Source organism: Hippopotamus amphibius, chromosome 9 (genome assembly GCF_030028045.1).
Source record: "Hippopotamus amphibius kiboko isolate mHipAmp2 chromosome 9, mHipAmp2.hap2, whole genome shotgun sequence".
Classification (NCBI taxonomy): domain Eukaryota; kingdom Metazoa; phylum Chordata; class Mammalia; order Artiodactyla; family Hippopotamidae; genus Hippopotamus; species Hippopotamus amphibius.
Genome location: NC_080194.1, coordinates 31,914,999 through 31,927,566, shown reverse-complemented (window position 1 = coordinate 31,927,566; position 12,568 = coordinate 31,914,999). Strand labels below are relative to the sequence as shown.

Here is a 12,568-nt window from a genome sequence, read left to right as displayed (position 1 = left end):
TAGGCATGTCTGGGAAATTCTCCTGGCAGAGCCTCTCTCAGGTCCACCTTTCCAAGCTGCCTAACCCAGCTGTCCACTGCTGCCTCTGTTCTCTGCATCTTCCCTCCTGCCCTGGCAGCTGATCTGCATTGAGATTTTCCTGAAAGCAGATGCTGAAACAAGGACTTAGGTGCAAGAAGTTTACGTGAGGGGTGATCTTAAAAAGTACAAAATTATCCAGTGGGAAATGTAAGAGAGGAAGAGAGAAATGCCATTAAGGGTACATTTAAAAGGATGACAGCTCTGTTGGCAACTAGGGGTATCACCCCTCAAAATCGCCCTGCTCAGGACAGGGAGCAGAGGCATTTATCCTACAGCTCCCATCACTCTGTGGTTGAGGATTGTGTAGGAATTAAGAACCCCTGGATTGTACTCCCGGTAGAGAAGGGGAGCGCTTCAGGGCGGGAGATGGGAACCATCAGCGTGCTGAGAGTGGCCTGCAGCGGCGGGTGAATGCAGGGAGCACTGGGGAGGGGCAGCAGCAGCATCCAGGAAGACCAGGGACCGCAACTTCTGCGTTATGGGCCCCTCTTCCCGACACTGGCCATTCCTCTGTACTGTTGGTGCCGCCACCTGGGAAAAATCAGGTGCTGGCCATTCTGGCCTGCCTCTTTATGGTACCCACCCCCTCCTCTCACGACAATGGCTCCAGCCCTTTCCATCTCTCAGAACAAAAGCTTTCCACCCCCCAGAATGAAGAGGAAGTTTCTCTCTATCCTGTGCCAAAAATTCATCTCAGCTTTTATCCCAGGATTAGCCTCTTCTCAGGGTGACTGATAAAAGCAATATCCTCAGTTCCCCTGGGTATACTTTTACCCCCAATAACAAAGCCACAGAATGGTTTGAAGTTGGGATGCATTTCTCAGCATCTCAGTATGCAGGTGCATCCGTGGTTACCTTGCTATATTTGCATCCCCGGCACCTAGGAGGTAGACGTGACTGAGTGAAAGAGGCAGGAGGCGAAGGATTCTAGGGACATGCCTACCACAGATCATCATTTCATTTGACCATGGACTGCTGCCTGTTTCCTATTGAGGTTTCCTGACTTGGGACAGCTCTGCAAGTTCCCATATGGCATGTCTGATTCCCCTGATCCTTATCTTTGAACATGTGTGTGTAACTGGGAACAGAAAAGGCCTGTTCTGAGGAATATAAGTCATAAGGCTCTCCCTTCTGGTTTTCCCAATAGCACATGACTGAAACAGGTTATCTTTCTTTAGGCATGAGACCTTAGGCATAAAGGCTCTGCAGGAGAGTTTTTGTTTTGTGTTGGGTATGTGTGTGTCTTTTTCCCTGGTAGACCCTAAAGAGTACATCTTACACTGACCTTAATCTAGTCAATTAATGTTCATCAAGCAATAGCCATTTGATTTGCTATGTGCTACTGCTGAGTTTAGGAATATGGAAATAAATACGTCACAGTGTTGCCTTTAGAATTTCGGCCAGATGAAGGAGGAGAAGAACATTCTAGTAAAAAAAAATGTTGCTGGTAAGCCCTGGTGGATTTCAGTGTGAGTGGAGAGAGAGTGTCATAGAAACAGGAGCACATGGGTAGGTGACCATCAGGACTGGTTGAGTGGGGTGTGTGGCTAACGAAGAAGATGGGACGCCGCACCCAGACCTTGACTTCTAACACTGGTCTCCAATAATAGAAACCAGGGCTCAGGAGTATTGGCAGACTCTAGGACTGGAGCAGGACATACAGATGAGCCTGGAATATCTTGCAGTGCCAAAAAGAGGCAGTAAGCAAAAAATATATATCTTTGGGGCAGCATGTTGAAAGTATTCAGGGCCCATCTGAAAGAGCTCCCAATGGCTAAAGGTGGAATAATTTGAGCAAGAAAATGAGTAATAATAATATTGGATTATAACCCTAAGTCTAAAATAAATATCCTTAAGTCCATGTTGATATCAATAAAGGGCTGAATAAATAAATGAGGGAGAAGAGACAAATCTTCTTTACAGAATAATTACAAATAAGTTATTAATTTATAACTCCTTCAAGGACATAGAGGTTAACTCCCCTTCCATTAAGTGGACTGGATTTAGTGACTGGCTTCCAATGATCAGGGTATGAAGTGAAGAAAACTCGTACAGGCACTACTTTGGCCAAATCAAAGTTAGCATCACCAGTGATGTCATGTTAATAGCATGTGCCCTTGATAGGATGCAATGAAAAGGACATTTCACCTCTGTGGTCTTCCTCTCCCAAATACCCAGTCTAACCATGAGAAAAACATAGGAAAAACCCGGTACTCCTCAAAACTGTCAAGGTCTTGAAGAACCAGGCATCTCTGAAAAAATGATCCTAGAACAGAGGAGACCAGGTGAGTAGTGATGAGTAGGTGTGAACAGAAAAGGGGTGTTAGGGGAAAACTAGTGAAACCGAAATAAAATATGAAGCTTAGTTAACAGTCATATGCCAATGTCAGTTCATTAGTTGTGACAGATGTACCATAGTAATGTAAGAGGCGAACGATAGGTGAACCTGGATTTAGGATATGTCAGAACTATCTGAACTGCCATTTCAGCTCTTCTATAAATCTAAAAACCATTCTAAAATTAGAAATTTGTTTAATGAAAGATGAGCTTGTATTATAGAGGACCTTGCACTAAAAATTTTAGACTGTGCTCAGTGGGCAGTGGTAACTGCTGATAGCTTCTGAGCAAAACAACATGATCAGAAATAGGAGCAGCAGGAGGGTTGCTTACAGGCAGTAAAGGAAACTCCAGCAAGGCATCTTTTTACAGGATAATGATGGTGTCGAACTAGAGGAGTGGCAGTAAAGATGGGGAAAAGCTTTAAGAGAACCTGGTGATGTAGGGAATAAGCAGCTGAAGTAAACCAGGCTGACTCTAAGTGGTGTATGTTAAATAGGGGTGACTCCCTGAGTCCCAGGAAGAGTGGCGTCTTGAAGGGTTTGGTCATATTTTTTTGAGAGTCACCTCCCCATACTCCAAAAAGTACTTAGGCTGAAGTAGCAGCTATGCTAAAATTGAAAGAGGAATGAAGAGAAAGATAGGAGATCTGAGTTCCAATCCTGGTTGTGCCACTAAAACATTTCTCTGCAGCTCAGGTCACTCTTCTGTAAAACCAGGAAGATGGCCTGTACAACTTTACAGCTGATCTGTTCAATACAGTACCCACTAACCACATGTAGCTATTAAAAGTAACTAAAATTAAAAATTCATTTACTTAGTCACACCAGCTACATTTCAGATGCTCCCTAGCCAAATATGTCTAATGGCTACCATATTGAATAGTACAGAAATGAGCATTTCTATCATAGCAGAAAGTACTTTTGCACAGCACTGACTTAGGTGTTGCTATGATAGTCGTTGATTCTAAGATAATTGAAGATAATGTATGCTGCTATTCTTAAACTGGACGAGACTTTTTCTGGTCTCTGAAAAACTCAAAAGCTAAGTGAAAGTCTTTTTATTCTTGTTCTTTTGTAAGTAGTAGAGAAGCTCTCTAGAGTGTCTTACTAAGTAAAAAAAAGTGCAGAACTGTGTGTGTGTATATATATATATGTCACTGTGTGTGTGCATTGAGACAACTCTAATGATGGAGTATGTAGAGAATATCTCTGGTAAGTCACAATAAACTCTCTATAGCTTGGAACTAGGGAACTTGGGAGTGCAATGGGAAGAGGGGACTTAATTTTCATAACTTGAATTTTTTTCCATGTTTGCATATTCTCAATTTTATAAAAAGTGGTAGAGTACATGTGTAAATTTCAGTAGCAAAACTGAACCTATCAGTAGATGTCAAATAATACTTCACACATTTCAACAGCTATCCCAAGTAAAATAGGAAGAAAAGGAAACCACCTAAATATGGTAAAGACCATTTATACAAAACCTAACAGTGAACACATTACACAGTGAAATATCAAAGACATGGTATCAGGAACAAGTCAGAGATGTTGGCTATCACCACCATTATAAGTGTTTTGGATATGCAAGCTAATGTAATAAGATAAGGAAATAGATTTTTATGTTGAACATTATGGTTAACTAAATGTTCAAACAAATCCTCTTGGTCTGCATACCTTAAAAATCTGGATAAGCCTTAAAAAAACATATTTTTGTATTTCATGCCTAAACTGGAAGGGAAGGAAATCCTACTGATGCCAAAAACAACAAGGAATTGTAAATCCAGTAAAATAAGTGTTAATTTCTAATGTCCTCCTTAGCCTGAGGTTTAATGGCTCACACTTACAGGGTCAAGACACACAGCCTGAAGTCTGAAAGGAAGGGGAATTGGATCAGAGACCCCTGAATAAAGCCAGGGTCTCTGAAGGGTAATACTCTCAGGGGGTAAACTGGAAAATCTTGTCCCACAGAGGGGGCAGTGAGGATAAATGTCCATCTCAGCCTTGGATATGAATGGAACAGGACAAAGAAAAAGTCTGCACTGATAATTCCTTATCAAATGTCTGTACTCACACAGATTTTAGGACTAGGATTCACAGCACTTATGTGACTTTAAATGCTTCAAGCTGAAAATGTAGTTAAAAGTTGTTCCAAGTTATTAGTGTTCCCCAAGGCAGAAGTGAACATATACCTCTTTAAAGGAATGAACTTTAAACCCAGGCCACAAAAAATTCCCAGAGATAAAATTCCAAGGCAAATGAGGTCAAAATTGAAATCAACAAACACATGAAAGGAAGCCACCATAAGCAGCATCAACCAAAACAATAAACTGCAGATTCATCCCACAAATGCTGTGGATATTAGTAATTGATCAGTTATGGAAGATAAAATATACTTAATATGTCAAAATAAAAGTTTTAAGACTGTTGAAAGGATGATAAAAGAACAAGTAACTATCAAAATTGGACAGGCAGATATGAGAGAAAACTAAATAGAACTTCTAGAAATGGGAAAACATAGAATAATGAAATTAGACACCTCAATGGATTAGACACAGCTGAAGAAGGAATTGATGAGCTGGAAGATGGCATTGAAGAAATTACCCAGAATGCAGTATTAGAAAGACAATGGAGTAGAAAATGAGAATTAAAAGACATAGAGATTAAGAAAATCCAACATATGGCTAATTGGAATTCTAGCAGGAGAAAAGAAAGAGAAAGGAGTATAGACAATACTTAGAGACATAATGAATTAAAATTTTCCAGAATTGATGAAAAGTGTGAAGTTTCAGATTCAGGAGTCTTAGGGAATCCCAAACAGGATAAATAACAAGAAATCTTCATAATGAGACCTAAGAACACTGAAGACAAATGATTAAAAGCAGAAAGATAAAAGAGATTACCTATAAAGGAACAACAGACGGAAAGCTGTCTTTTGTCAGGAACAATAGAATCCCAAAGCCATGGGAATGAAATTTTCAAAGTGCAGGAAAATATTGTTAACGTACATGTTTATATCCAGGAAAAAAACAAAAAAACAAAAGAAAACAAAACCCAAAAACTATTTTTCAAAAATGGAGAAAAAATTATGGCATTTTAAGCAAACATGAAGTGAGAGGGTTTACTACCAACAGACCCTCACTAAAAAGAATTCTAAAGGGTGTTCTCCACAAAGAAGGAAAATGAACCCCCCCCCCCAAAAAAAAAAGATCTGAAATGCAACAAAAAATAAGGAATCAGAATCCCAGACAACTACAGCACTTAAGTCAGGAAAAGTGGTTTGAATTAGAGTGTGCTGAGTCCTTGTATTATCTAGTATGTGGATAAAGAGACTAGCGTAAGATTCTGTGAAGTTAAATACACGTGATACACTTTCTAGGGAAGTCACTAAAATAATAAAACAGAGTGTTATTAAAACCTCCCTACTTTTAATGGGGAGAAAATGAAATGAGCGGGAATAGAAACCTTAATCTAAGAGGCGGCAAGGATGGAAGGGGGACGTAAAGAATAAGGAAAGTTGGGACTTCCCACAGTGGTTAAGAGTCCACCTGCCAATGCAGGGGACACGGGTTCGATCCCTGGTCTGGGAAGATCCCACATGCCATGGAGCAACTAAGCCTGTGCCCCACAACTACTGAGCCTGCGAGCCACAACTGTTGAGCCCATGTGCCACAACTACTGAAGCCCAAGTGCCTAGAGGCTGTGTTCTACAACAAGAGAAGCTACCACAATGAGGAGCCTGTGCACCGCAAGGAAGAGTAGCCCCCACTCTCCACAACTAGAGAAAGCCCACGCGCAGCAACAAAGACCCAACACAGCCAATAAATAAACTACTTAATTTTTAAAAAAAGAATCAGAAAAGTAGAATAGTTGAAAGTTCAAAATAAGTTGGTAGAAGTGAATCCAAGTATATTCATAAACCCAATCAATGTAAATTGGTTTTATCCATTTAAAAGACAAAGACTGTCAGACTAGATAACAAAATAAAATCTTGCTGTATGCTATTTACTAGAGATAGTCTTAACATATGAGGATACAAAAGGGTTGAAGGAAAAAGAATGGAAGTAATCATATATAATAGACAAATACTAATTAAAATAAAGCTGGGGTAACTTTTAAGATCAAATGAAATAGACTTTAAGGTGAAGAAGCATTAATACAGAGAGTCTTTACATATTAATGAGGCTAAAATTACTAGGAAAATATGGACATTTTAAACCTAACCCACTTTTGTGCATTAAATATATAAAAATTAAAAATGCTAGTCAGAATTATAAGAACTTGACAAATCTGCCATTAACATATTTCTCTTAATAACACATTAAGAAAAAAGTTCATAAGGCTAGAGAAGATCTGGACAGTATAATTAACGAGCAACATCCCCATACTGGAGTATTCCCATTCTTTCAACTGCATGGAACACTTAGAAAATTTGACTATGTCCACAAAGTAAGTCTCAACAAGTTATTATACAGACCACATTCTTTGACCATGATGCAATAAAAAAAAAATTTTTTTTAACTAACCCTCTCCATGTTTTTGGAAACAAAAATATAACTTAGGAATTATTCCTTCTGGGAGGAGTATTTTACGTATTCTAATTCTTTGACTGGTGGTTACATTAATATAGTATGATATATATGGCAACTGTGTTTGTTAGAACATTTCAGTCCTTCTATCATTCAGAATAATTGAGTTTATTCTGCCCTGTGTTGATACTTTAGAACTTTTTGAATAGTGTTTCATTGTTTTCTGTAAATAATCTCTACAAAGGCATATTTGGATGCTAATTTCAAAAACAACTGAAAGATTCGCAAATAATCCTACCTGAGAAAATTTTCTAAATAACATCCTATTTCAAAATCATGCCTGGTACTTTATAACAAGTTAAACTAATGATGCACGATTTGCAGAACTATAAAAACATGAGAGAAACAATTTCCTGAAAGAATAAAAAAATTTTAGCAATAGAAGATTTTCATAGAGCTAGCTGAAATTAGCTGAATAAAGAAAAAAGAAGGGCTTCCTAGGTGGCGCAGTTGTTGAGAATCTGCCTGCCAATGCAGGGGACACCGGTTTGATCCCTGCTCCAGGAAGATCCCACCTGCTGTGGAGCAACTAAGCCCATGCACCACAACTATTGACCCCATGTGCTGCAACTACTGAAGCCCACATGCCTAGAGCCTGTGCTCCGCAACGAGAAGCCACGGCAAATGAGGAGCCTGCGCACCACAGTGAAGAGTAGCCCCCACTCACAGCAACTAAAAAGAAAGCCCGCACACAGCAAAAAAGACCCAACACAGCCAAAAAATAAATAAATAAATAAATTTATAGAAAAAAGAAGAAAATGAAGAGACTGTAAAAAGAAATTATCTTTAAATTCTTAGCAACACTGAATGAAATTATTAACTATAGGAATATTTGAGTAGATCTCTTAAATTTTGAGGGTTGAATTTTTTTTTTTTTTTGGGGGGTACACCAAGTTCAATCATCTGTTTTTTTATACACATATCCCCGTATTCCCTCCCTTCCTTGTGAATATTTTTAAAATAATGTGAAGGACAGAAATAGCAGAAGAGGCTCTCAAATCTTCTATCTTAAAATATCATAAAATTGAAATATGATATAAGCTTACAAAATAGAGACAACCGTGTTTCGTGTTATTTTCATACCCAGAGAATTCTGAACACTCAAACAATAATAAGGGGATTTGGTAAGATGACTGTATTCAAGAAGAAAATTTATAAGGCAACAGCTTTTTTTTTTACCAGTAATAATCAGTTGGTAATACATACACACACACACAGGATGTTTACAGCAACTTTATTACAAATAGGGAAAAAGTGGAATATAAGACTGACTACATATCTACAGGAGAATGGCTGAATAAGTTCTGTAATATATTATTCATTTTTCCTTAAAAAGATTGAGTTATATTGATATGTATTGATGTAGAAAGATACTCTTGATGTTTGAGACATATATCGAGACTAAAGAAATATTAACAAAACTAATAGCTTGTTCTTGTGAAAGCTAAACAAAATTGACAAACCTTTAGCTAGACTCACCAAGAAAAAGAACTCAAATAAATAAAATCAGAAATGAAAGAGGAGACATTACAACTGATACCACAGAGCCAAGAGAAAGCTTCAGAAGTTTCTTTAACCGAGTACCTTGGGCAGCCTCTACCAATGGCCAGTGTACCTCTATTAAACGCTGGTAGTTGCAGTGTAGCATGAAAACATCTTGTCATTTCTTCAGTTGGAGAGGATCCAGGGTAATAATTCATAGCCTGAAAGTGGAAAAGGCAACCGTTTCTTTAGAAGGTTTAACATTCATGAGAAAGATATTTATATATATGCTTGTTAAATCTCTGAACTTTAGAAATAAAGAATGATGGTATCAAGCAACTAAAGAAAAGAGAACGATAACTTTTTAGGCTATCACAGGTAAAAATAACTTGAGATCATCCTATCAAGATACTGAAAAGAATTCTTAAATCCACAGAACCTGCAGAAATTTTCCACTGGGCAACTTCATCTTCAAAGAATTATTCAAAGGGCATTTGACTTGGATGAGCTACAACTACTGAAAAATAAAATAAAGTAAGCCATAAGGGAAACACTGATATACAGTGAAGTTTAGTTTGTAATGGCAGCCCTTTAAAATGAGTAGAAAAGACATTTTAAATATGTTTCAGAGAGTCGTTCTATCCTTGAATGAGTTGTAGAGAGTGAATTAGGTGAATTCAACAGTAGACAACATATTTTCCATTAAGGAATCCAAAGTTGTTCTTTAAGATGAAAATATACATTTAGACTAATAAAATAATTAGACTTTTTTTGCCTTTAAGTATTAAGGGGTTATGTCATTGCATATAAGAACCATTGATTTTAAAACACACCAGTATAAGTACCACTCAGAGGAAAAAAAGCTTCAAAGTATTAGCCGATGCTTTCTTATTGCTTAGAATTTTTATGTTCTACTTTTTGAAATTGCATTTGTAGGCATTTTTAAAATTTATTTTATTGAAGTGTAGTTGGTTTATAATCTTGTGTTAATTTCTGCTGTACAGCATCTTGTAGGCTTATTAAGACACGGAAGTGACCACACTATGAAGAGCTATGACCAAATTCATGCACATGGAAGCAATGGTAACTCTTTTACCTTACACCTGGCTGTCAGCAGTTGCAGGATGCCATCAATTTTAAGACACAGCGTGATTTCAGGGATGTTAAAATGTGGAGAGCTGTGTGCATTAGAATTAATGAAATAGGACATATCAAACTAGTTAACCTTCCAGGTGGGTTTAAAAGGAAAGAAGTTTCTTAAGACATAAATGCAATTCAACAGGACACATATTATACTACAGGAGTGTTCAAAATACCTTGGATAAGAACTTGACCACTGCCCAGGGGAAGCACAGAAGGCTATCTCGCTGGGGCCCAGGAATGTCTTTGGAGAAGAAGACAGAAGTGAGAAGAAGAGGGGAAACCCCAGAAAAAGGAGAAAGAGCTCAAATGTGACAAGCTGGGTTAAATGCTCTCCTTCAGTGGTCCTGGGATCTTATGATTTGGGGATTCAAGACGCAATCACAAGGTTTTCACAGTACATACTGGTACCACCCGCGCCAGCACCAGACGAGGAGGGGAGAGCAACACACGCTAGGTGCTCAGTGTGTATTTAGTGAGTGAGTGGGTGTGTGCCTGAGTGCGCGGGGTAGGGCTGTCTGCAGCGAGAGTCACAGCTGTTCTCTTTGCCCTTGTCACCCTAGAGAAACTTGAGAGTGAGAAGCTGAACGTCGCTGAGGTCACCCAGTCAGAGATTGCCCAGAAGCAAAAGCTGCAGACTGTCCTGGAGAAGATCAACGAAACCCTGAAACTTCCTCCCAGGAGCATCAAGTGGAATGTAGACAGTGAGTTTTGCAAAGGAAAACGCGACTGCTACATGACACGTGTGGTGTCTCCCGCGGGGTTTCCCCAGGAAGTCGCATCGTAAGCTGGGAGGCCCCGGGGGGGTGCAAACCCACGTATCTCTGAACGCGATGGGCCTTTCCTAAGAAAGAAAGTTCACCATCCAAAGACAGCTGAGAAAAATGGCAAAATGGCAAAACCTAGTGTGCCTTTTCTGTAACAGGCTTTCCGTAGAAACCTCATGTGAGATTGGTGGGGAAGGAAGCTCCTCTTCATTGAGCCACTTCTGAGTCCCAGAACAACCTTTTGAGAAAACTCTTGTCTCCAGCTTGTTGAGGCTCTGGGAAGCAGAGATCCCTGGTTCCGGCAGCTGAGAAGCAGGGGGCAAAGACTTTGCTCTGTTCCTACACCTACGCCCTTCCTCTCACCCCCCGTACTGTCCAGAGGGAGCAGAGATGTGGCTGAGAGCACAGGCACGGGAATAGGATTTTTAAATTCAGGTTTTCATGCTAGCGTAGCTCAAGGATCTCATAAAGTGTAAACCATTCATTCTTCTGCTGCCTCAAGGGCCTGGCTATCTCACGTGGACTCAGTCGAGTCCATATCAGAGTCGACATGAAAGCAGCAGATTTGGATGAATACAGTAGCAACAACATATTTCCCACAGGGAGCCCAAAGTTGTTTTGTTCCTTGTAATAGACAAAAATATGAATTTAGATTAACAAAATGACTTTGTGGTTTTTGCCTCTAAGTATTAAGGGGTTGAACATTATATCTTATTGTATCTGATGTATACAACTTAAAATGGACATCTCACTGTGCCTTCGCCACGCCAAAAAAAAACACAAAAAACCACCTTTCAGACTTGGGGAAAGAAAAGGGAATCTTCACCTCTCCAAGTCAGAGACCCAGCAGCTGCCAGTGGCAATCTCTTCAGCAGGTTCCTAGCATCTAACATCGGAGGCGAGATGCCAAGTACCTCCTTCAGCATAATTACACCTTTGCTTGCACAGCGTGATAAGCTGCCTCAAGCAGCACACAGCGCTGGGAACAGGGCATCCTCTGCTGAGTAGAGGAGACACCCGAGGGCGGGAGGAGGCGAGGCCACAGCTCTGGGCCCTAGATGCTGCCCCGTGTCCCAGGAATGCTGTTAGTGTTCAGTGGGGGAGGGGAAAGGGGCCTGTCACTAGTTTGGGAAATGTAACTGCATTTTGGAAATCCATAATAGTAATAAGCATGAAAGTCCTATGGTGGTGACCTCTGCTTAGCTTTGTTTCATCCTATTTCCCACTCCCCTGAATATGGCCCACCTCTATATACCCCTCCAAAACAAAACACATTGTATCTTTTTTCTTTTTTAATTGAAGTATAGTTGATTTACCATGTTGTGTTAATTTCTATTGTACAGCAAAGTGATTCAGTTATATATGCATTCTTTTTTAAAATTCTTTTCCATTGTGGTTTATCACAGAATATTGGACATAGTTCCCTGTGCTATACCATAGGACCTTGTTGTTTCAAAACACCTTTTCATTTATCATGGAAGCCAATTTGGGAAATAGGAAGAATGGAATTGTTTTGTTTTGTTCATTTTTAGAGAACAGAAATTTATTTGCTCACAGTCCAGGAGGCCACAAGTCTGAGATGAAGGTGTTGGTAGGTTGGTTCCTTCTGAGGGCTGCAAGGGAAGAGCTGTTACAGGCCTCTCTCCTTCGCTCTCAGAGGGCTGATTTCTTGCTGTATTTCTTCACATCATCTTCCTTCTATGCATATCTCTGGGTCCAAAATTTCCCTTTTTTATAAGGACACTTGTTATATTGGATTAGGGGCTCACCCTACTCCAGTATGACCTCATCTTAACTAATCACATCTGCAAAGATTTTACAAATGAGGTCGCACTCAGAGGGACCGGAGGTTAGGACTACAACATATGAATCTGAGGCTGGGGGGTGCCAATGAACCCATAACGTCTGGTTGGTCTCCCACCTGCCTCTCCAGCCACCTGTATACTTCATGCTTCCTCAGCCTCGCTTCTTGTCATCTGCACACTGGCCTCATTTCCAAGGGCCACAATATTCCCACCTTTCTAGAACCGTTCCTGGAAGACATTTCCTTGATTTGAAACATCCCTCATTCCATCTTCCCCACCCCCAAACCATTTGCCTGGCTTGAGAACGGAATTTTTTAAAGCCACATCAGAACCACTGTCTTCAGTGGCTTTGAGTGATTCGTTTGGGG

General features: G+C 39.8%; 1 protein-coding gene across 2 annotated transcripts in view; it reads left to right on the top strand.

Annotated features, from left to right (window-relative positions):
- The window catches only part of PARVA (parvin alpha), a 163,843-nt gene that overhangs the window by 103,931 nt on the left and 47,344 nt on the right, over window positions 1-12,568 (top strand). The window contains exon 5 of one of the 2 annotated variants that reach the window (XM_057749058.1): window positions 10,192-10,332. The exons of the other annotated variant lie outside the window; for it this stretch is intronic. Coding sequence (XP_057605041.1) covers window positions 10,192-10,332 — 141 coding nt within the window. The remainder of the gene's footprint in view (window positions 1-10,191; window positions 10,333-12,568) is intronic. 2 annotated transcript variants of the gene reach the window in all.